We start from the raw sequence: 25,668 nt of genomic DNA, 5'->3' as shown, positions 1-25,668 counted from the left end.
CTTTAATTGAAAGGTTTCGTCTTGTACTTACTCTGAACAAATTGTACATTTCCAAGGAGTTTTAAGTCTACTTAAGAGTCACATCTTACTAAAACCAAAAATACATACATCGAGCAACCCTAAGCAAGAATGTCAGTATTCGGTATTTTGATTCGACTAAACTATTTGATCTAATGTTCTTGAATTGAGGAGTATCTTCTGTCATTTAATGCCGTTGTTTTTACATTAGGTTATCTGAATAAAAATATTGAATATGGCATGTTACACTATTATTAATAAATTCCGTGTGTCGGTTGTCATTGCAGATATACTCTGCAAAAAAAATCATGCGACTAGGTATATAATGGTTTATAATTTTGAATGTATTAAAACAATATTTTTTTGTCATACATAATATGAAAGAATAATTTAAGGACAATCGTTTATTCCAAATTTTAATGAACTTTATTGCTGTGAATAATACACTGTATCGACTTGATCAGTATAGGGGTCAGGATGTAAAAGTCACAATACAGTTCGTTTCGGCGTATAACCGCTTTGTATAACCAACCACTGGAATGAAATATATACCGTAACAAAATCAACAAAAATAATGTAAAACAATGAAAAGTCAACAATATCAACAGAATGCCACATGACTACAAAGCCTTATTTTAAGTTTATATTTTTAATAAGGTCGTACACTTTCTCTTTTTAAACGTTAATAATGCGTATATCCCCCGAAATTGTCCCTGCATTCAATCATTCTGGCTCTTGATGAATAAACGAGTTTTTTTTTTATTTCATGTTGTGGAATCACATCCCATTCCTGTTCAAGAAATCTTCAAAGGTCCACTAGGGTACTATGTGGCGTTACACGCAAAGAAACGCGGCGTCCAAGAACAACCCAAACATGTTCAATGCACCTTGCGCCTTGCAATGCTTTCAACGTTCCATCCCGCTTCTTTAAATCCGATAGCACGTAACCTGTCGTAGTCGAAAAAATCGTTACGATTCATTTCTACCAAAAATGCTGTTTGGACGTACACAATTGAAACAGCTTGTGCCCAATGAAATCCTCATTTTGTAAAACGGAACTAATTATGCGAACAAAACAAGTTATGCAATTCCTCCGTAAATCTTAAAAACACTTCCATTTTGTGAGTTTTGACTGTAGACCCCTACCCATTTCTAACCGTATTATCTTAAAGTGAATGACCAATGAATTATCTTTAATATACATGCAATTGTTCCAAATAAAAAGTACTTTCACAAAATAAATACCATTTTTGATGAATATTTCATGTGCCTGAAAAATCATAAGGGAACACGTTGTCGCATGACTTCTTTTGCCGAGTATATAAACGGGCAAGTGATAAATCTGCCTTATTCGGACACATTCGGGTATCGGTCGGCTGTTGAGCCTGGCAGGCTACGCCATGTTAATTGGACGGTTGAAGTGAAACCAATGTAAACTGAACATGGTTGGATGCTCTGCATGTGTTATGAACCAACCTTTTCAGTAGTTTGTTCCATATAACACGTAAAAAACTGCCTGTCGACGACAGCTGCAGTATGTTTCTTTGACGTGTGAACTCGATTGAAATGCTATAGATTTAGCATTTGATTCAAAACTCACGGCGTTCATTTTAGCAGAGAACAAGCCAAGTTCTTTCAGTGCTTTAAAACACTGAAATGATAAGTTTATTGCAAATAAGGAAATATGTGTTTCAGTGTTTATTGTAACTTTACTAATGGGATCACTAGACGAACTCTGATTGAATCACTTTCAAAGCTTCCGAGGAAAACGACCGCCAAACTTGCATTTAATCATAAATTGGTTATTATGTGGTTCGCGCATGCGCACTGTCTAAACAGAGATATAAGCGCCAACACTTGTTATTATTCAAGATTGCTTTGCTTATTATCTATATTGTCAGCCGGTCTTCATCTATGTCAATTTATTGATGTATTTATAGAGGATATTTGTTTATTTCAGTGTAAGATCGTATTTTATTTCACGAGTGTCATAGAAAAACATATTTTCACGAGTGGCGAAGCCACGAGTGAAAATGTAGTTTTTTTATGATCACGAGTGAAATTAAATACGATCTTACACTGAAATAAACAAATTTTCTGTTTCTTTTATGCTTATTTTCGGAAGTTTATTTGTTTTTTTTATTTATTTCTGAATTACCCCCTTCTTTGAAAAGGGTGGGCTTTACGCCGCTACCCGTGGGGCGCCCCTCATGCATAATTATAGCTGTCAACTTTTTTACTTTCGGTTTGCTGAGAAATAGTTCTCTGCTATTCATTCTTATAGCTTAATATTCGCTCGTTTTTTATTGCAAAGCTTTATGAACAGTAAAAAATGAAGTATTATTAGTGCACAAATGTTCCAAAAAATAATGAAAACACTTTTTATTTTAACCAATTACTACGCCGCTATTTATAGAATGAAAATTTGGAAGGTCAAATGTGTTAGCAAAACAAATGTGGATACTCATTGGATTTTAAACATTCTTCTTAGTTTAAGACTGCATATACGCGTGTTTTATAGTAAGTTAATATACAGTCATCTTACTGTCAGAGACCAGTCTGTTACGCTTTAAAATGTTTGTTTTCCAGAAGAGTAAATGCCACGCTAGTTTGTTGACACATTTTGAGATGTGGGTGGGGTAAAAAAATATTGGATCTATCTGTAAATTGTTGTGTGAATTCTCCAGGAAGCTCATTTTACGTACTACAACGGTTAACAGTTCAAAATACATTTGATCGATGCTATAAAATTTAATTTATGTTTGAACAGTTGTTTTTGTCTGTAATTTGTTTGGAATGAAAGCAAATGTTCGAACATTCAGCTTCAAAGATCAGTAAAATGTTTGATAAACGGGATAACCGGTAATAAACGGTAAGTTGTTAATTTCCAATTATATATTTATTTAAATTTATAAAATATTTCTTTATGTAACAACAAAGGATTTTAAAAGTAGTTCTGAAAATTGATATTTTCACTCCTTATTTTGCAGTGAAAATATCAAATTGATATTTTCACTGTTGTTATTTCACTGTTAAAACCCCATATTTCATTGTAAAGCATGAAAGAAAATCTCTTATTATACAAAAAGGTATTAGAACTGATATAAATCAATGTTCATGTATAAGAAGTGATCCGGATAGGAGTAGATTTATTTCATACGACCTATGTTTTTCTGAGAGCTATGATGTATGAAGAGAAACTCTATAATTTAAATTCAGGCATAGAGTGAGACTGGTCTCGTGGTATAGGTGTCCGCCTCTCACCCAAGAGGTTGTTGGTTCGTTTCCAGCAAGGAGTGCTTTCTCATGGCCTTTCAAAGGCACTGGTTTCTGCCCGAGAGTGATTTTATAATCAATCACAATCGAGCTATTTATTTTAAGTATAAAGCAAATACAGACACACTCAGGTTTGATCAGCATATCTGTTTATACAAATAAAGGTGCATTTGGATTCTGCGGATTGTCGACATAACATACTCTTTTAAAGGATGTTTAATTAACTAGTAAAACATTAATATAAACATTTGAATGTTGACAGCCTTCTCTGCAATGTTGACACTTTCCGATAAAATCACGAATTGTGTTTCAAGGGTTTAACAACACCTTGCTACATCCCGATGTGTCAGTGGTCTCGTTTAGAAATCCAGAGGTTCTGGGGTTTAATCCTGTTTCCTCACTAAACCTTTTCAGATTTTAGTTCAGTTTTTACCTTTATGCTTGTAAATATGTTATTACATCAATATCACAGGTTATGGGCATTAATCTGAGCTAGTGTACGTTCGACAGCTCTAAATAGTCTTTGTTATATCGATACTATTATAAACTATAATGTTTACAGACGATCACGAGAAACACTTGTAGGAAAAGATTTTGGCGGTCAGGACTAACAGATTAAAAAGCATTTATGTGGCGTTAAAGAATAAAACGGCATACAGCAAATTGATCATTAATTAAAGCTGTTTATTATCAAAGAAGTTATTCAATCGAGATATATATTCGATTGACAATTTAGATAAGAAGAATTTTAAGTTCATGACACGGTCCGGGCGTTTTTCCAGTAAATGCCACTCTGCCTAAACCCCATTCTGCACGCTGAAAAGAAACAAAAATGCAGTAAGCAAATATAATCGATAATTTATCAAAGCTTACCCGCTTACCAAAGGGCGACACGATCATCAATGTCACTTTTACTTGTACCTTTAGCCTTAAAGTAATTAGGACCGACTTTTTCGTCATGCTCAACAATACTGTGTGTTGTTCGTGCAATTCGTTTGCTTTACAAACTGATGCTGCTGCAACAGTCAAACAACTTATGTCCCCTCGAAAAATATATTTTCAAAAAGCCTTTGGCAAACGTTTCGGTAAAACATAAATATTTTTTTCTGAAATATATATACGATTCTCAAACCACCATCTTTACGCTAATTTTTATCTGAAATGAAAGGTTAAAATTTGTATTTCTGTATTTTTACAGTTATTTTCTATGTTTAAAGTCAAGAAACATTGTGATCAATCTTCTTGAGAACTTTGAGGACTTTCCACAAGCCATGTTATAAAATATCAAGATTGAAAGGCCTAAACTACATTGTTCTACAGGCACAAACGTGCAGAACAACATACACACGAACACACAGCATACACAGTAATGACACGTAGCAAAAAAGCTTTCCCGATTATGACGGGTTTACCGCCTTGGAATGGTCAGTGAAACTCGAACTGGAGCACTACCCTACTTTAAACTAGTTTATATTGCTATAACCTTACATTGGACACAACAGTAATCAATAATTAGGAAGTTAATAAATAAATATAAGGCAACAACTTGATAATAATAAAAAACATAATATAAAGTGAAAACATAGATTTTATATGATAAAGTAATATTAAGTTCTCAACGACTCAAATAAATGACATCGGAAATAAGTCATACAATAAAAAAATCATCTTTGCATTTAAAGTAGGAGAATAAGAACACTACTTGTTGCTCTAACGCTCAATCCTGTCGAGAAAATGGTATACAAAATTCAATTTATGACGCAAAGAGTTGAGTTAAACGTGGTGTTAACTCTCTTTTTTCATATATCCAGGGACGTACCTGTACGACAGTACGCCCGCGCGTGCAAATCAGTTTTTGTTTCTCATTAAATACAAGTTTATAGAAACTTCTCTGAATGATATGGCATTCTGAATGCTGAAAACGCTTCTATCATTAGTATATTGGTTAAAAAAATATACAGAAGTTGGCCTTAATTCAAAATGCTTCAGGAACAGCTATGATATCAAACCATAATTTGCCACGGACGGGAAAAAGAAAGTTTTCTAAACTTAATTGACCAGATCTTTTGTAAAATAAAATTTCTTCATTCGTCAGCATACGAGTTTGTTGTCACATACTTACTCATAATAAAAAGCTGAACAAATATGTAGCATTAAAACAAGAATTAAGCAAATGTACTCACCCGACCGGCTGAAACGTAGATACCGAAAGTCACTGATACGACCATCAGAGGTCCAGGTATCTAGTAAAAAAAATATCGTTGTGAATTTATCATACAGTACCAGCATACCAAAGAATGATCTGAATTATGTCATTGGTGCATATTGTTTGCAAAATAAAAATTAGTGAAAATAAAACAGTATAGCCAGTACTTATGGCATAGCATATCGGCAATAATATAAATAAAATAACTAAAAGTATGATTTTTGACATGGTCACTATCGTTTCTGTATCTTATAATTGCTACCATGGCAACCGATACAGCAAAGTAGGTGAATTCCCACAACGGGCAAGGTTCCTTTCACCCACGACTTTTCTCACTTAGGCTTCGAATTGAGTTCGATGATATATACATGCAATATTTTCCATCTTGGCGTTAGAATTGTGACATTTCGGTAAAGGTTCACTTCACGATCAAATGAAATAGCAATTTAAGAAGTGCGTGATTTTATTCACTATTTTAATCGTATAGACTTGGTTCATGTCAAAGTTTTTTATTGGTCAAAAAGCTGTTACGTTAATACAAACAATAGAGACTGAAATGGCCTTTCCTGAGCGAGGCGTTTCTTTCGTTATAAATAAACACTTGATGCAAAAAGATTGTTAAGGATTGTTTACTAAAAGCAACACACATAACTAAAAAAACCCTGATGGTATAGGTGTATATCCCGCTGTATGGACCACAACAAGTGATATTACTATCTATTAAACGGAATAATATATTGTTGACCATGGTCTTTGATTAGTAATTGCCTCAGAGGGAAGAATAATTGCCCGAAGGCTCCCGGCAAACCAGTAAAAAAACGGTTCCAGGTAACGGTAACAATCATTACTGCAACATTGAATGAATTACAATGATAAAACTAATGTCACGTTCCTTTTAACGATAGTTCTGTTTGAATCAATTAAAACGCTTTGCTTGTTTTTGTCAAGTTTTGCCTATCCGTCGGCCGATATTATTTTCGCAAAAAGGCGTCATTGGTTCACGTGCCATAATCTATAATCGCCCTCACGTGCCGTGATAATGTCACGGGTGAAAACGATAATCATATGGGCGTGGACGGATTTCTATATATTGTAACATGTATATTATCGGTATATTTCTTCCCGTTTCATTCAGCTGGCACGTGACACAATATATTTTTGGAAATTCATAGGCAAAAGACGATAACAAAACTTCACGCGAAAAAGAAGAAGTCATTTCCGTATTACGCCATGACAAAAAAGCGACGTGAGTTTTGAGAGTATTACATGGCTGAGCATTATGACTAAAAGAGTTGTGTAAAAATAGTTTTTAAGATGATTATTACTGATATCTGTTAATAAAACACTGTGTCTCGGTGAAAATCAGTTTTGTTGACCCATTATGAGTTTCATTTGTGAATCGCATAAAGACATGATACATCATACATTTGCAGGTCCATGCCGTTAATAATACTTTATAAGCCTTCCTTTATATAACATATTTCAACAAATCAGTGCCATTTAGAGTTTTGTAAACAATATTTGTCTCATTCTGCACCCGATGTTGCTTAACATAAATCGATTCCACCGTACTCTTTAACACACTTACAATTTTCTTGTCAGCAGCAAAAATGGGGCCGGCAGGACCTGGTGGATAGTGTGATCCAGCTTGAGCACAGATTCTATTAAAGATAAAAAAACGAATATGCATTTAATTAAGCATAGAGTCTGAGGTGTGTAATTACACTAAAACAGAATATAACATGCATTGGTTGCGTACTTTTAAAGATAAATTGATATTACGAAACACTTATATATACCTAGTGTATGTTTCAAAAGTTTCAGAGTCAGTTTCTTTTAAATCAAAATGTTCTTTCTCTAAAGACTGTGTGCCACCAAAACTCCCCCTCCCATCAGGGGGGAGTTTGTACAGTATGATTTGCCGAAATAACATATCGAATCATTTCCCGTTTAACCGTTTTGCTATCGGGGCTTTAAGGAATAACAGGATGCAATGTACGTTTCCTATAAAATTTTAAATGATTATTCGTGAGATCTATGAAACTCGTGAAATTAACTACAATCCTACACTTAAATACTTAAATCAACAAATATCCGTGCTTTCATTTCATTTATTTTTCTATTAAAGGGACTGTACACCAGATTGGCACCAAAAATGTTTTTTTTTCTGTAACGAATCTCAGGACAATTATTTAATAAAATGTTTTACTCTTTGGTATCATACTTGTAAAAAAACATACCAAAATGTAAAAATAATCGAGACGGAGACCGGGTTCGACCCGGTGTGGCCAAAATTGCAGTTCAGTGTTGTATCCACTGTCCTATGAAGGCTTACTCTAAACAGTTGGAATATTTAAGCTATATACCTAACATGGTCATATCACGTGATAACATCGACTAGCCAATCACGCATGATGAATGAATTCTACTAGGTAGACATACCTAGTTATATTTTTTTAATGGAAAAATACGAAAAAACTGCGAAAAATAAATTAATTGTAAACTATGTAGAACTTTAGTTAGTAAGTTTCAATGCATTGTACAAATCGATACCGAGTTTGTGTCAGTTTTCGACAATTTTATTTTTTTCATCATACGGAGTACAGTCCTTTTAAAAGGTTGTTATTTATTTTATTGATTCTTATTATTCTTATATATATTAAGAATCATAATCAACAATTTCGTGCATTCCTAATGGCCCATAAGCTACTTTTGGATGTAATCAAAATATAAAACTTCCATGTGACAAGCTAAGACATGAAATTTATTTCATAAAATCTAATGATAACCAAGAAAATCATAATATCAAAACATCAAAAACAAATGTTCCGCCGACAGATGAATTGCAACCCATTTTCTCTACGTCTGCAGTCTGCACTGGACAAAAGTAGTCAGCAACAGCAATGTTGGATTTATCGAAAACCACTTACTTCAAAGTGTTCAACAAATATTTAACATAAAAAATGTGACCAATTTTAGTAAAACGTATGACCTTAATATTTACAAAAAAAGTTAATCGATTAATTGATGTAATGTAGCAACGGCCAATCAAGTTTTCAAAATCGCGGTGTGCAATGATAACATCCTTCGGACTCCACACACTTTGACCAGCCCAATTTCGTTCATAACCCAATTAATGTTGCGCTGGCCAGTCTTGCCAGATACACTTTCTCCAGCCACGGAACAAACCTAGTATTCTCTATATATTCTCAAATCAGTGTATCATTGTTTCCAAATGAGTATAAAACCAAGTAAAGATATAACTTATGATATTTTCTCATGATTATAAAATTAAAATAAATGAATGTTGTTCTGATTACGGAATAAAAATTATCTACGTTAAATGTAAGGTAATTAATCCTTTTCTTTGAATTTAAATGTGAACCCTTCCAGTTATATTTTTGGCCCCATTTGTCTTTCATAATTATTTTTCTATACCAATTGATTAAAACATATGAAAAATGTAATCATTATTCCTTTGAACTATTGCCTATGAAATTTCCAATATAAATACCTGATATAATTTTCTACGAATTACGTGATATTATTTGACATTAATAACGTGATATTATTTGAAATAAATAAGTGATTATTATTAGCATAAATCAAGTGATATTCTTTTACAAACAGTACGTGATATCATCTGGCATATATCACGTGATATTATCTGGCATAAATTACGAGATATCATTTGGGCATATTAAAAAAACACAGCAACAATTAACTAAAAATCACAGTACACTACATTATGCCACCACTCGTACAATATGAAATCTTATTCGCTATTTGTTTTCAGAAATGACTTAGAGAGAATCAATTTTAAACATATTTGTATGCAACATAATTGTCATAATAATGCAGATAAATAAATATATCTAGTCTGTCGTCTGCAACATAACACTGTGTTTATTAAACTGCCTCAATTAAATGGTATTATCCTCCATTATCTACTTATTTAAAAAGGTACTGTACCTTGCTGCTTCCCGGGCGTACCAGCTACGAGGACTGAGATTAAACTGTCCGTCTACATTCATGAAAAGCAGTACAAAAATAACACATACCACTTTTGGCGACATTGTAATGCTTAATGCTTTTATCCGACACAGAGAGGATCAGTTGGCAGGCTTTTATAGAACCACTCGTCAGGTGGAACATACAATCCAGTGCACAGTGCAAAAAGAACAGAAAAGATAAATGCTCTCCAGTTTTGCAAAATCATAATGAGCCGTGCGAATATTAACACCTTGAATATTCATGATAATTAATTATAACAAATTATTGTTTAATAAGGAAATTAATTCATCACTTTGATTCTTTACTTGCGTAAAGTTTCAATCAGCAGAGGCTGCTTGGGCCCGTTTCAATAAAATATTTGTTTGAATTGAAATTAAGCCAGTATTAATTATACATAAAGTTATGAAATAAAACAATACATTTGTGATGTTTGTATAGATTTAAGACTATTCAAGTTATTACTATGAGCATTAATTGATACGGTTGGCATATATTCCGCAGAATTGTGTATATGTGCACAGCTCAGAAAGGCCAAAGCGCGAAAACAAGTGATTTGTACGAATCAGAAAGCATTAGCCGTTTAGCATCGGACCGATATCTTCCCAATATAGGAAATATGTCGAAAACGATACATATCCTATACTTCTTTTGCCCATCGAATAAGTCCGACCGATATCTTCGAAACATCGGGTATGTATATTTATATTGTAAGCAACATCCATCCTTCAATATATATATATATATCAATATATATCCGATGGATCGGTCTGACTTAAATGATTATTGCTTATTCCATCAGTTACAGGGCGGAGCGATTTCGGCGTGTTTGATACACATCCGGGTATTTATGGTAAAACTTACATGCATGTCACAGTCCAGTAAACATCTTCGGCTCACGTACTCACTTCGATGGCTGTGCTTATGGGAACTATTAAAAATATGTATATTTTTCTTAGAATATAATGTATGTTTTGTTCCAGGCAAAGTATTTATTAAGTGTTTTTTTTCTGAATTACAAGTTCCATATACCATGTTTTACAGTCATTTTTATTTTTAATTTTATAATTATTTCGCGTTTTAAATCTACAGGTCACGTCTCGTACATGTGAGCTCTCGTTAACAAGTACATTTTTGAATTATACAACATTTCAGGTTGTTTTATATAGAACTTGGTTAGTACATCTACTGTACAGCAACTGATATAGGCCAAAAAATACCTGTTTTTTCCGGTTATATGCCGAAAAAATAGGGTCGGTAGGTCGGATTTATTATTTGTTTTCCATTTCAAATTTTCGATTTCAAATTAAAGATAATAACTGTTTAAATAAAACCGATTATGAATTAGTTTTATTAAAACAATTTCAGGGCCTCAACTGAAATGGATAGCAAATAATCCATTTAAATCTATCTAAAACACGAACTATCGATTTAAATATCAATCTCTAGAGACAGACACTTATAATCTTTCATTACCAAACAAGAAGATTAGTTTTCTTTCTAGAGGTACAGGTCAAGCAATTGATGGTGCGATTTAATACTTTCCGGAGATAAGTGTGCATATTAGACACCACTTAGTTTTACTTTCAGGATTGTTTGACTGTGACACTCTTGTTCAAAATCAATACATACACATGTATATATAACAAACATAAATTTGACTGATAAACCTTTAACTACTTAATAAATAATACATGTATGGAAAATATTAATTAATGATAACCAGATTGTAACGGTGTATTTAATAGCTGAAAACGCCAAAATATTAATGGTTGGTGAGTGCTATGAGATTTACTGTGATTTACTATCGTCTCATAAGGTAGAAATACCGTGTTTTCTGCACCTTTTTTTCAATTAAACTCGGTATCCTTTATAAGAACCATTGCTTTTGACATGTATTCATCCTTTGTGGTATATTTAAACAATTGTATTAATGTGGTAGATCTTATTTTGGAGTAAGAGTGCATCTTAAGGTTTCCAGTTTGAAGGCTATTAATGACACAATTCATGGCAATAGATATAAAAATACAATTTTTGAGATACAGTTTTCTTAAGGCAACATCTATTTAAAAAGTCATGGTTTTGCCAAAGGTGATTAAGCACACATTTTATAAATATATGACTTATCCACTGAAAGTATATTTGTCTACGAGTTTGGGCTTTGCTGTGCAAACATGGACAAAAATCCGAACTCTCGTCAAGTGATAAACTTTAATTATTGCATTATTTACATTTGGTTTTTGTTGTAGATGTCTTAATTCAGCATGTTAAAGGTAATCTACGATTTTTAAATTCACATCAATTAATGTTTTTGCATCAAGCTTCTTTGAATTAGTGTTTATTTATTTTGAAATATATCATTTTGAAACATCACACAATATCTTGAAAACAAAAGATAATTAAAACAGAAAGGTATATGAGGATGTTTTTAAAGCCGCATATATTTATGCAGAAAATGTTTTAATTTATTCTAATGATTATCTTATTTGACTTTAACGATCAAAACAAAACAATAAATATGATAAAAACATATGTGCGTTATTTTGGCATTTAAAAAGTTTAACATTTTTTTTGGTTTTAAACATGAAAGTCAAATGAATAAAACATATCAATGTCTTAAAATGATAAAAAAAAAACTGACATATGTCTTTGCATCGACCTATAAAGGAAAGTTCAAGCCAATTTGATTTTACTCGGATTTCTAACATAATATCTAGAAGATATCTATCGACAAATTGTCCCTGGAATGTGGTACCTTTTTTACGCCAAAAAGTTCTGTAGTTTACCCGGAATGAGTGTCACACGTTTTGAGAGCTCCGAAAGTCTGCGAACCAAGCAGGAACTGTCCTTTTTTTGCTAAGTTCCGTCAATAATATACGCAATATCTTTTACAGAGCTCTTCACTAATTCGTTTTAACGAAATACGTACGTCGTTTAAACGAGTAGCTAAGTCATCACATCTATGACACCGAATTACAGCTCATAGTATGGTTTCATAAGACATTCTGTTGTTGATGTTGAAAGACATAGACACACTCTATAGACCGGATTTCCCAAACTTTAAGTTAAATTCCGATACAATGCGCCACTCTTGCGAGCGTTATTTAAAGCAACATTTAAAGGAATGAAACCAATGCAAAATATACATGTATGGATGATCTGTGTTACTTTCTAATAACATCATTAGGCCACTCCTCTAATGTTTTTTATTACCAACCGGCGACCGAATTTTTTGGGAAAACGGACAGAATGAAGTCTCATTATTATTTTGTTTCCGACCGTACCGTTAAGAGGATCAAAAGGAATGAAAAACCACCAAAGAATTTGAGTCCGAATAAGATCAGTTTTTGATACGATGTTTTTCATTGGTTGGTGAAATGTAATTGACATTAATAATAAAGCATCTAGCATACGTAATGCTTTGCGACTATGTGACTTCCGGTTTAATTCTGCATTCATTTTCCTACTAATCGTAACTAGTTAATTGCACTGCATCCCTGGCAAAGCATATTGACTGGTGAGTAAAACATATTGGGAGTTGCATTTTATACATTCTTGAATACAGTTTTACCGATTTTTATAAATGTCAATGAAATATTCGTTGCTCAAACTCAACTTCAGTACACCTTATTAGCGGGTGGGGTAAAATACCTAATAATTTTAAACTTAGTTTCCTCGTAGCTTTCAAAACTTTAAAATACATTTAGCTTGTTATGAATTATGTATTAGATTCTAGTTTGTTGATATTATTGTTTTAAATTAATAAATGATATGTTGCCATTTGTGTATGATGGGTAAATTCTGCAACAATTAAGCAGTCAAGTGAATTAAGTAAGATATGTGATTAAGCTCATTTAAATACTAATTGTTGTACTGTATATAATCAAATCTACAAGTCTGCAGGATATGAGTTGTAAGAACATTTTTTTATTGTTTTTAGTTGGAGATTTTATTTTTGTTCTTAGTTTAACATCAAACAGTTATAATACATGTATTAAAAATGCATTCTGCCAGGCCAGTAGCGGCTTAAATTATCCTAAACTATTTTTTTCAAATAACTGACTCTGATTTTTTTCATTGTAGTGACATATGTTGTTAACATGCATGTGGTCCATATAAACAGCCGCTTCAGAGTCTTTGACGTTTCTGTTTCGGAGACCCAACGCTAACGGGGACAAACTGAATATCCTAAATGTAAAAAAAGATCCCTAAAATTTTATCCCTGAACTGGCATTATTTTGGTCAACATGAATGAAGATGAAAGTATTTGTTTAGTTTCAGAGATTTCCAATCTGCGTGTTTAAGTCCTCATAGTAGATGTCCAATAGGTGAAGGCAATTGATACAACTGATCTTCTTATACTTTCTACTATATCAGTGGTTGTAATAGATATTTCAAAACTTGATGCAATCGGTATCATCCTATTGTTTTGCAAAACACAGGAGACTGATTCCGTTCAAGAACAGTATTGAATGAATGAAGTGTTATTGCTGTGAATAAAAACTATCCTTGACTGCAAGGACTAAAGAAATACACACAAGTGACATGCATACGTTTATTTGTAACAAAAAATAGATGTCAAGATAAACTTGACATTTTGACACAGGATGAGGAACAATATTTCAAAAGCTGAAAACAGTCCACCGACAGATTCTTTATAGAAATCAAATGCCTTTTTACAATTGCTAAATGGACCTTTAAAGGAGTCATGCATACCGACGACATGGCAATGATACTGTATAACATAACATGCTATGTTATCATTCAACTGTAAAAAAAATAGTTATTAATATTTTTTTCTTTCTATTCCAATGTCTTATTAACTCCTATAGTTTTTGAAGATATTCAAAATCCAGTTAATGTTTGTAGGCAAGAAACTAGCAACCTTGTTCACTCAGTTGGTGAGAGCCCCGTGCTATAGTACCGGCAGTCTTGGGTCGAGCCCCACATTGGGCGCACTTTTTTCTCCTGTGTTACTTTAGTATTGTAATAGTAAAGAAAACATTCATAAGTGTAGGCGTTGTGGTGCAAAACATTAATTTAGCAATAATTCAGAATTTTTTTTGATATTTAAATGAAACTTGATTCAAATGTTGCCAGAAGCACAATGAATACACATCAATATAAACCAAAATAAGTAAACACCTGTGCTGACACTGTTTAGATCCGATATTTGTCTGCTTCAGATCAAAGAAAGATGGTATGGATAATTTATCATGTACAAAATACTGGAATTCACTTGAAATATTCAGATCAATAAGTGTCCGGGAATTCAAGTACAGATGATAAATTATTTCCGAAAATATATATGGGTGTTCAAATAAAAAGTGTCCAACATTATGGGTGAATGAATACAGGTACATAATGCGTCTAACTTTTTGCAATATCTATCAAACATTAATGTTTGGAATTTGATCAATCAGGATTTAAACTGATTACTATTTATGAGAAGACTCTCCGCCGTCATAAACAGTTCCATATTTTTCGACTACACAGTGGACATTTCTGCCAAACAAACTTGTAACCCCAAAATAAAAAGGAGCGGCCTTACGACTTCTTTTTGTCTTTTTTTAAACACTCGTTTCAAATCGATACCTCTATAAATGATAATAGTTACCATCGTTACTTGATATATTGTGGGACACGGAGTTCTGTACACAATGAGGAATAAAAAGGTACAAATGAATACAACGAACAAATAAATGAGTAAGAAGGTGTATTAGGTAAGTTAAAGCAGTGTACAGTGTAAGTTAAAGGAGAAAGTATTCAAGAAAATTTGAGAGAAAAGACATAAATTGACAATTTACTAAAAACATATGCGAGGGGCGCACGGTCCTACAGTAGGACCATCAAAACGCACCATTCCCAAACAAAACCTCCACTGAAAAATAAAATGAAACTTGCAATGAATCAGTGTAGTGTCGATTCTTATTGGTGATTATAACAAACATGTAATAGTAAATTATGAATGTTAATTTGACTGAAGTAACAGTTATATTTGCAATGTGGCGCTATGGAGATTTAAGAGAGTTGGTAAGTTCAAATTGACTGATATTTTGTTACAAAGGAAAGTCCATTTTACATTTCTTTGTGGCAACGTCTGATTGATAACAAGATCAATAAATGCTGTGATAATACCATTCGTGCATGTTTTTATAAAAAATACTTGACATTCGGAAAATCACATTTAGTACTTGTTTTCTCATTTAAGGAACAAAGAAGAAAATTTGGACGATCCCCCCCCCCCCCCGGATCCGCTAGCAATATAAGTTAACATTTAAATACTCTATTAAGGGCGTCCATTCATGCAGAGTGACTAGTTACAATAATTATTGGTCCAGCTTCTGACCCAAATTTCTCGTACAAATTTAAATCCCATATAAAAGGTTCAAGTTGAGCTCATTGTATTCTTTAGGCGTAATTAGTGTTAAATCTCATTTTAAAGAGTTTAAAGCTTTGTTAACGATATTATTTTAAATGATAATGACGGTTAACTATTTTATTTTTATTTTTGTAAGATAAATGTATTTTGGCTAACTGAAATAAGAGACTTAAGCTTGTTATGCTTTTTTTTTCGAGAAATTGGACCTTTAATCTGTAATCCGTTAGTGGTCATCCGCTTGTCAATACGTGCAGGTTCTTTATATTGCAGAAATATGTTTTTCCTTTGCAATTTTGGGGAACCAGTATAAGTAAAATTTAGAAAGAAATATAGCAATGATACTTAGAATTTAGCAAATTTACTCACCGGAGGGGGAACGTTGATACTGAACGACACTGTTACGGTAAACAAAGATCCCGTCTAGTAAAAAAAAATCGTTGTGTATTTATCATTCTGTATGATCAAAAAGTGTTTTAAGGGATACCATTATTGCACATTTTCCAATTTAATTTTGAGGAAGTAAAACATATCATTTAGTCTTAAGTTTTAAAAACCAATGTAATAACGCGTTATGTAACAACAATTAAATATCTACAATAACTCAAATCATGATTCATTGTTCCTATAGTTATTATTGACGTCAAAGTCATTCAAACAGATTGATTACATAATCTATCAAACTCTTAAGAGTGTTTTGCTTAATATATTGAATAGATATCAACCAGTTTTTAATACCTTTTCCATCAAACTTTCAGAAATGAAAGATACAGAATTTTCACCGCATACCTTTATTCTAAACGTTGTGTATTATAGGCCATGCATGCAATTATTGATTGCGATGCTAAATGCATGCTTCGTATTCATGTATTATCACCGATTTCATTGGTCCGATATAATAGGCTGTCATGTGACGAGCAAGAATTTGAATTTCACAGGCGAACCCAAACACGAAACTGGAACTGGATTACTTTTCGTTTGCGACATTACAAAAACATCGACGGGAAATAGAACTTACTTCAGTGACGTCATTGTTGGAGCATTACATGTAGGAGTCTAATGACTTAAAGTGGTGTTTACATTGAAATATTTAGGAAGATGATTACTAAAAGCGCGTATTAAAACACGTTTTTCTCGTTGAATATTACTTTCCATGGCCCATAATGATTTATTTTCAATGGTGAAATTCATCAAGAAAGAAAATATCATTTATAGATCCATACTGGTTATAATACATCTACCTGTTTATAATATACATATTTCTCAAATCCGTGCTACACTACCAACCACGCGTTTTTGCACATTTCGCACACCGCAGCGTTTTTTTCTTACCGCGGACGTTATCTTTTTTATCTAATTTTCTCTTTACGCGGCGATTGAAGCACAATGCCCACCGCGTTTTTCCACCGCGTTCCACCGCGTCGAGCCACCGCGATACGCGGCGATGCGAATTGTTAATTTGGTAATTAAGGTAGCTGTCAATTATCTGAAGGCGTTTTCTTTGTTCTCGTCCTATTACATAATTCTAGTCAGTTGAATTAAACTCATACAAACTTGATCCGTTGTCTAAAAATGTTGGTTCGTACTCAAAACGTACTTTGATCCCTAAAACGTATGCTTTGCAATTGCGAAAGTTTTGGGACGCTTCAGTCACCTTGTTCGAAAAATCGCGGTATGTCGCATCGCGCCAAGTCGTATGCGGTAGCAGTGATGAGCGCGGCGATGACGCGCACCACCGCATTGGCTACCGCGTTCTATATCGCCGCGATTTCCCGCGATGACGCATTTTTTGGGGCAAAAAACGCGACGTTGGTAGTGTATTTATCTAGAAAGTCACATTTATTTGCCAATGTTATTTTTTCACATTCGTCACCAAATCGATTTGACCCTTTTACACACTCACCAGGTCACGTTTAGCAGCAAAAATTCTGCCATGCGGTTTCGCCGGATGCACAATTGCTTTAGCACAGGTACTGTAAAACATAAAGAATAATGTGCATGTAATGAAGCGTAGGTTTTAGGATAGGTTGTACTAAGGCAGAATATATAAATGCATTAATTGCGATCTTTTAACATTTCAAAATATTGATGTATACTTATTTTGTATTTAAAAAGTAGCAACGCAATGATTTCAATAATTTTTTTCTCTACATCCAACCAGGGAGGGGGGGGGGATTTTGTACACTTTGATTTTCTGAAAGTATATATCAAGCCATATCCCGTTTTCTGCCGTTTGGCGATTTGTGCTTTAAGGAATAACGGATTGTAATGTCCATTACATATTTACATCTGTAGCCTTGAATGCCTATTTAAAAATAGTTCAAGCTAATAATACCGTACATTACGTTATAGCTTAATTTTAGGCACGACAGAGCATGAACTATCCGTAACCTAATATAAGCTTATTTTTGAAAAAAGTTGTAAGGGTCCGATTATTGTGTTAAGCTTCTATTCCTTTTTGAATCATTATCTTATTGAAAGTAGAATAGTAGTATTCGTTACTTAATATACGTTACCTGAAAATGTGTTTTCGAATGAATTTTACTTCTTTATGCAATTATATAGTATATTAACTATATTTCAAGTAAAACAAAGCATGTTATATCTGTAATAAACTGTGCGGCACCTAAAATGTATGTTTTCTATTGAATATATACGATGGTTTTCTGTAAAAAGAAAGTTCTTAAGTTGCATTTTTATGCATGAATATAGTACATTATTGTAAATAATTCGTAAGTATAAACTATTCAAGTGGACAGAACGTTGAGTGTGGTTTAGATAATATTTGAAATCCAATACAAGCCAATATTTGATGTGACTTTTTTATATCGGTCAACTTGGATTTATCGGACACTTGAGTGTCCGGATGAGATACTTCGTAGTTTGTTGCTATTTGTCATCTTTGTATTTGTAGGGCACAGGTGGATTTTGGGTTTCGATACAGTGTACTTGATGGTTATTTGGTTGGTATAAATGAAGGAACAATAGTAATGATTTGGTTTGCATTTAAATGGTTAAATAATATAGCCATAGTAATCATGAATTGCGTTTTGGACACTGGATGAACTAGTAGGTCATACTTGGACATTGTTTTGTAGTAAATGAGAAAATATATATTCAAATACAAATATAGGTGCACCTGAGAAAAGCAGAGCTGAACATTGTTTTGCTTATTATTGGCAAGATTCAAGTCAAAAGAGGGTTATTTGATGAACCAGAGATTGGCAGAGCCAAAATAAAAAGGGCTGTTCCGGGGCTTATTTTGCTTAGATATATCAACAATTGTATGTATTTCACACTGTTTAGTATGAACATAAAGACTTCTATTGTTTGTTCAGTTCTCAAAATGCACCACGTCATTTAATGATAAAGCTTTTTGATTTGTTTGTGGTCTATTTGTGGTGTTTGTACGTTTGTATCTCTCATTTGGGTTTACATTTGATATTTTGACTATTTTTGTAGTTTTCATTTTATAAATCTTTGTAGCCCCAATGTGATTAGATCGACTCTGATTAGGCTGAAATCGAAACCTTTGATGCATTTAGCGTCGAATAAGTGTGATATTTAAAACAAAATGAGAAAACGGATTGTCACAAGTTATTGAAAAGTCTCATATTTATTTATTGGACTATGTGATTGGTTACTTACATGTATATCTCAGCACATGTAAGGCTTGTAGTGGCACAATAGTGTTAAATAGGCTTGCATTGGCAAACATTTAAACACAAAATGCACTAACAAACCCTTGATGATTTGTGGTACAGGTTTTACGGAGTTATTTTGGAATTGTTGGTAGCTGGAAATCGTTTTTTTTCCTGAATATTTCAAGACATTAACTTTTGAATCATTTAATGGGCATAATTAATGTGTAACTTGATATTTATGTGACATAAACCATGATAGGTGTTGACAGAACACCACAACTTTTCTTGGATTGACTTACTCACAAATTGTTTGTAACAAATAACATCAAAACATTTCCCAAATATATCACTTGAATTGTTCTTATAAAAGAAGGTTTAAACAACGTATTAAAAGAAACGTGGGGTACCTGTTTTACATAACACTTTGATAACGAACATAATATACTGGTATACCACATTAGATCTTAAAATCGATTCCAGAATTTAGATATTCTTTCTTAATTAATAAATCCACAACTATGGCTACATTTATATTCATTATTTTAAATGTAAAATATTATTAAATGAAATTGAAATGAATATATTTTTTTCTTTTTAATTTAGAATTTTGAGTTTAATACATTTTTCACCCCTCTCTTCACTCTTTTCTTACAAAGCAAGGGTCCGAGAATATACCATGCCGGGTAAATTTGTCTATTTATTTGTTTGATTAACTTTTTGTTTGTGTTCATAGTTTTAAGAAAAGGAGTAGATTCAAGCCTATAATTTTAACTCCACTCATTCGCAAACAATATTTAATGGGGTTTAAATTGAATTTAAACCCATGCTAAAAATGTACTTTAATTAATACAAATGTGAATTAAATTATAATCTCGTGCAGAAAACGAGTAGTAAATAGTTCATTAAGTTAGGTTAAGTTAAATAGAATGTCCAAAATGGTGTTTTTTCGTGATGGCTGAGACCTGATTTTATACAGAAAAACATCCTTACCTAGCGTTCATAGTTTGCAAATTTATAGTGTTTCACATTTTTTTAATTAATCACTTTCGCATATTTGACGTATGCAGCCATATTCGTTTATTTCAAATTCTTGGAAAAATTGCTAAAATACGCTTGTTTTCACCATATGTACATAATTTCCATCAATTACTTTGTAATATTTGGTGAAAAAGAACAAAAGAATAGTTGGAACGCGATCATTTTTAAAACTTTACATACCGCTCACTCCCATTTTTAGATGAACTAAATAAATTGTAATTTCTTCTTATTTTGCTCCAGTCGTTTCCGGTCTTTTCGTTTATTTTCAGTCAAATTCCTTCAAACAAAACAATATTTGATGTTGTCTTAGTTTAAACATATAAGAAAGTATAGAAAAAAGGTTGACCTGATCGATCTCAAAGGAAACGGATAATCAGAACCAGCTCGGGTAAACCCATTTGAAAACCAATCGAAATCACAATGAATTAACCACTCAACTGAATGTACCAGAATTTAACAAACTAAAGAAAAGCTTGTTAAAGATAATAACGAGATGTTGAAAATATAGTCTTGTAAAATCAAGACGGAGTCGTCATGAATCGATTGATTTGGAAAATGTAAGAAAACTTCATAACTAAAATAAGCGCATGAAGTATGGTATCATCAAGAAAAACATGAATAAGAATGTCTTAAGCAATGAATAATTCCATAATTACAAGACAAGAAACGCGATAATATTAAAATTCTGAAATGACAACACCGTCAATGAATCACAAACTTCAAATTTATAGAACACAAACTATCTCACGGTTTAATTATTTGGAGGGAAATGGAGAAAAACTGTGGAATTATGGATATTCCCAACGTACTTATGTGGTTTTACTGTGTCTCACCGGGCTTGTGAGCAGTCAACAATTATTGTAAATACATAACATATACGAAATAAGAATGAAATCAAAATATTAAATGAAAGCATTTTATTTAACTTTTACCCTCACATTGAAACAATGGCAAAGGTTCTAGCGTGATTTGCCACTAACCGACAACAAAAAAAATGAAAAGGATAATATAATGAAGATAAGTGTAAAATTTACAAATTATAAAATGACTGTATTCAGGGGTCTATTTTCCAACTCGCACAAAGTAATTTTATTTACCCTTTGCGTTTGACTGTGATAACTACTTTTTGCATACTCATTCACAGGCAATCAAATTAATTAAATTTTACTTTAATATTTGAATCCACAATGTATTTGAATTGTTCGTTACCTGTATCATAAACACAATGCAAAAAACCTTGTCACGCAAATGGGAAGAACAACAAATAGAAAAATATGTTGTACGGATGCTGCATTATGGAATAATTCCAAGCGTTCCCGTGTCGGTGAACGTCGTCAACTTAATATGGGTTGGTAAAGCAATTTAATTTTCGGTTTGCCTTGCTAAAGATTACGTTATTCAACCAATGATCCTTGTGTCCGTCATTGGGTTTGATGGTTCGAGTCCCACTCGGGATGTTCCAAAAAATTTTTCTCCTTTTCAATAGTGAAAAGACGAATGCCCTATGACATTGTTAAATAAACAAAATACAGTATGTTACTTTTAATTGTATCGATTGCCAACCATTAACTGCCGTAGATAACCTTACATTTCGTGAATGTAAACATGTGTAATTCAAATGATTAGTTGATACATGACGGATTTATTCATGATTAATTTTAAAACTGTATGCATCACTGAAGAAAGCAACTTTGAAAATATGATGTTTTATAGTCAATACGTTAATAACATCAGAATGTGTAACCGTCTTAAAATAAAGAGTTTAGTAAAATTTTCTAGACTTCCTCACGTCACATATGTCAAAAATATGATATGAAAAAGATTGCATAGTTTAAAATAAAAAAGGGGAAATAAATAGAGGATATTTGTTTATTTCAGTGTAAGATCGTATTTTATTTCACGAGTGTCATAGAAAAACATATTTTCACGAGTGGCGAAGCCACGAGTGAAAATGTAGTTTTTTTTATGATCACGAGTGAAATTAAATACGATCTTACACTGAAATAAACAAATTTTCTGTTTCTTTTATGTTTATTTTCGGAGTTTTATTTGTTTTTTATTTATTTCTGAATTACCCCCTTTTTTGAAAAGGGTGGGCTTTACGCCGCTACCCGTGGGGCGCCCCTCATGCATAATTATAGCTGTCAACTTTTTTACTTTCGGTTTGCTAAGAAATAGTTCTCTGCTATTCATTCTTATAGCTTAATATTCGCTCGTTTTTTATTGCAAAGCTTTATGAACAGTAAAAAATGAAGTATTATTAGTGCACAAATGTTCCAAAAAATAATGAAAACACTTTTTATTTTAACCAAATTACTACGCCGCTATTTATAGAATGAAAATTTGGAAGGTCAAATGTGTTAGCAAAACAAATGTGGATACTCATTGGATTTTAACCATTCTTCTTAGTTTTAAGACTGCATATACGCGTGTTTTTATAGTAAGTTAATATACAGTCATCTTGCTGTCAGAGACCAGTATGTTTCGCTTTAAAATGTTTGTTTTCCAGAAGAGTAAATGCCACGCTAGTTTGTTGACACATTTTGAGATGTGGGTGGGGTAAAACATATCGGATCTATCTGTAAATTATTGTGTGAATTCTCCAGGAAGCTCATTTTACGTACTACAACGGTTAACAGTTCAAAATACATTTGATCGATGCTATAAAATTTTATTTATGTTCGAACAGTTGTTTTTGTCTGTAATTTGTTTGGAATGAAAGCAAATGTTCGAACATTCAGCTTCAAAGATCAGTAAAATGTTTGATAATCGGGATAACCGGTAATAAACGGTAAGTTGTTAATTTCCAATTAAATATTTATTTAATTTATTTAACCTTTTTGACATAATTTACTGAAGTCCAGTGTTCTGTTTTGACCAAGGCAAGTACATGTAACAACAAAGGATTTTAAAAGTAGTTCTGAAAATTGATATTTTCACTCCTTATTTTGCAGTGAAAATATCAAATTGATATTTTCACTGTTGTTATTTCACTGTTGAAACCCCATATTTCATCGTAAAGCATGAAAGAAACATAACTTATCATTTATGAGAAAAATAATAATTACATATTGCATATTAATTCTTGAAGGTAAAAACTCGAACATTTGCTTTCGCATATAAATTCAACAATTAACTGATTAATAAACTAAAATACTCCACCATAAATAATCTGAAATACGTCAAATGTCAACAACGAAACCAGCTGGAACACGACCCATCTTCAAACATATGAGACTGATCACTGACAGTGAGGATGATTGAAGACCACTATATAAACTCAAAAAACTGTTTTTAATCATTTCATATATATATATTCCTTTGAACACTGCTGTGATACAGTATGAAATCGTCTTAGCTAATTTTCATCAAAAATGACTTACAGTGGAATATAGTCAACAGTTCAACAGACAATTGCTAATAACAGAAATAATTATTTCCATAGTACAGGTAAAATAAATATAGTCAGTTTGTCGTCTGCAACATTGTTTCACATAAAGTATTATCCTTCATTATATACTTATTCAAAACGTACTGTACCTTGCTGCTCTCCATGCGAGCCGACTGCGGGGATTGACATAAATCTGTCCATCCGCATACGAGACAAGCAGTACAAGAAGAACACACACCACTTTAAGCGACATTGTATGGCTGAATGCTTACACTCGACACAGAGTTATCAGTTGGTAGGCTTTTATAGAACCACTCGCCAGGTGGACCATACAATCCAGTGCACAGTGAAAAAAGCAAGATAAATGCCTTCTAGTTTTGCAAATTCATAATTCGCCTTGAGAAATGTTGCCACATTGAATTACATGATGATTATTTAAAAACATTGTTATTTGTTAAAAGGTTAATTCATCATTTTGTTTCATTTTTATCTGAAATAACGATTTGCAGAAGCTGCTGTGGCCCGTTTCAGTACAAATATTTATTTAAATTGAACTTAGCCAGCATAGGCAAATCCAGCAATTGACGTTAGAGGGGGCGTAACTTAGTGGCGAGTGCTTTTGACATGTGAACCTCATAAACAAATTTGCAAGAGCTTTTGGGGTTACTCTCCCAAGAAAATGTTAACAATTTCTATGCTGAAAAGGTGCATTTTGAGCGCATGTTGTTACTTTTTGTTTCTCCGATATTGACATAAAAAGTAGACATGGCCGTTCTAAGGGGATGCCGGGCTGTGCGCTGGGGGTGCCCCCTTAACCTAAATCCACAATGTGGTCAGTATTAAACATAAACACACGGTTTAGGAAATATTCGTAGATAGATAGATTTTTTTCGGCAACGAGTGCATAACATGGACAATCAAAACAACATGTACAGTAAATATAAAAATATTACATACATGCAAATATGACTTGTCCATGCCTTGCACACCAGCACCAAAGATAACTCAAAAAGGGTCACAGAGAACCCTTATTTCCAAACCCTTATAACCGAAGGTCCTTAAATTAGCAACTTTTATATATATTTAAGGTTATTTAAATTACGACTTGAATCCTATATTACAACGGGAATCTGCTGGCATTAGTGTTTGCGCAGACTTGTAACATTTAATGTTGTCATAATTTCCAGTTTTACAGAGACTGAGAACGGTAGTCTTTAGTTTACATAATCTTAGACCCAGTGCCATTAAACCGGGTTTATGTTTAAACGTTTTGCTACTGAGCTTGTTTTTGTAGTTTTTCGCATAAATATTTATATTTACAGCAGTTTTTTGAGTGCGGTGTGGAAGCTGTAAAAAGTCGCCCCGCACTTACATTTAATGTTGTCATAATTTCCAGTTTTACAGAGACTGAGAACGGTAGTCTTTAGTTTACATAATCTTAGACCCAGTGCCATTAAACCGGGTTTATGTTTAAACTTTTTGCTACTGAGCTTGTTTCTGTAGCTTTTCGCATAAATATTGATATTTACCGCAGTTTTTTGAGTGCGGTGTGGAAGCTGTAAAAAGTCGCCCCGCAATTACATTTAATGTTGTCATAATTTCCAGTTTTACAGAGACTGAGAACGGTAGTCTTTAGTTTACATAATTTTAAACCCAGTGCCATTAAACCAGGTTTATATTTTAACTTTTTGCTACTGAGCTTGTT

General features: G+C 32.8%; 2 protein-coding genes across 2 annotated transcripts; both read right to left on the bottom strand.

Moving 5' to 3' along the window:
- Positions 1 to 3,857: 3,857 nt before the first annotated feature.
- LOC128208986 (uncharacterized) lies at positions 3,858 to 9,658 on the bottom strand. The gene is made up of 4 exons (XM_052912767.1): positions 9,473 to 9,658; positions 7,089 to 7,161; positions 5,478 to 5,537; positions 3,858 to 4,110 (listed from the first exon to the last, which is right to left on the bottom strand). The coding sequence occupies exons 1-4, from the start codon at positions 9,574 to 9,576 to the stop codon at positions 4,027 to 4,029; spliced, it is 321 nt and encodes a 106-aa protein (XP_052768727.1). The 5' UTR covers positions 9,577 to 9,658; the 3' UTR covers positions 3,858 to 4,026.
- Positions 9,659 to 15,210: 5,552 nt separating this feature from the next.
- On the bottom strand, positions 15,211 to 24,375 carry LOC128208987 (uncharacterized). The gene is made up of 4 exons (XM_052912768.1): positions 24,113 to 24,375; positions 17,794 to 17,863; positions 16,260 to 16,313; positions 15,211 to 15,392 (listed from the first exon to the last, which is right to left on the bottom strand). The coding sequence occupies exons 1-4, from the start codon at positions 24,214 to 24,216 to the stop codon at positions 15,318 to 15,320; spliced, it is 303 nt and encodes a 100-aa protein (XP_052768728.1). The 5' UTR covers positions 24,217 to 24,375; the 3' UTR covers positions 15,211 to 15,317.
- Between the last annotated feature and the right edge of the window lie 1,293 nt (positions 24,376 to 25,668).

Source organism: Mya arenaria, chromosome 11 (genome assembly GCF_026914265.1).
Source record: "Mya arenaria isolate MELC-2E11 chromosome 11, ASM2691426v1".
Classification (NCBI taxonomy): Eukaryota; Metazoa; Mollusca; class Bivalvia; order Myida; family Myidae; genus Mya; species Mya arenaria.
This window is presented reverse-complemented; position numbering and strand designations above follow the sequence as displayed.

Coding starts and splice junctions, on each gene's coding strand:
- LOC128208987 (XM_052912768.1), bottom strand. CDS start 24,216: ATGTCGCTTAAAGTGGTGTGTGTTCTTCTTGTACTGCTTGTCTCGTAT. Junction 17,864..24,112: donor CTCGCATGGAGAGCAGCAAG/GTACAGTACGTT, acceptor TATGTTTTACAG/TACCTGTGCTAAAGCAATTG. Junction 15,393..16,259: donor GTATCAACGTTCCCCCTCCG/GTGAGTAAATTT, acceptor TTTATTTTTCAG/TGGAGGTTTTGTTTGGGAAT.
- LOC128208986 (XM_052912767.1), bottom strand. CDS start 9,576: ATGTCGCCAAAAGTGGTATGTGTTATTTTTGTACTGCTTTTCATGAAT. Junction 7,162..9,472: donor TACGCCCGGGAAGCAGCAAG/GTACAGTACCTT, acceptor TATCTTTAATAG/AATCTGTGCTCAAGCTGGAT. Junction 5,538..7,088: donor TTGCTGCTGACAAGAAAATT/GTAAGTGTGTTA, acceptor TTTTTTTACTAG/ATACCTGGACCTCTGATGGT.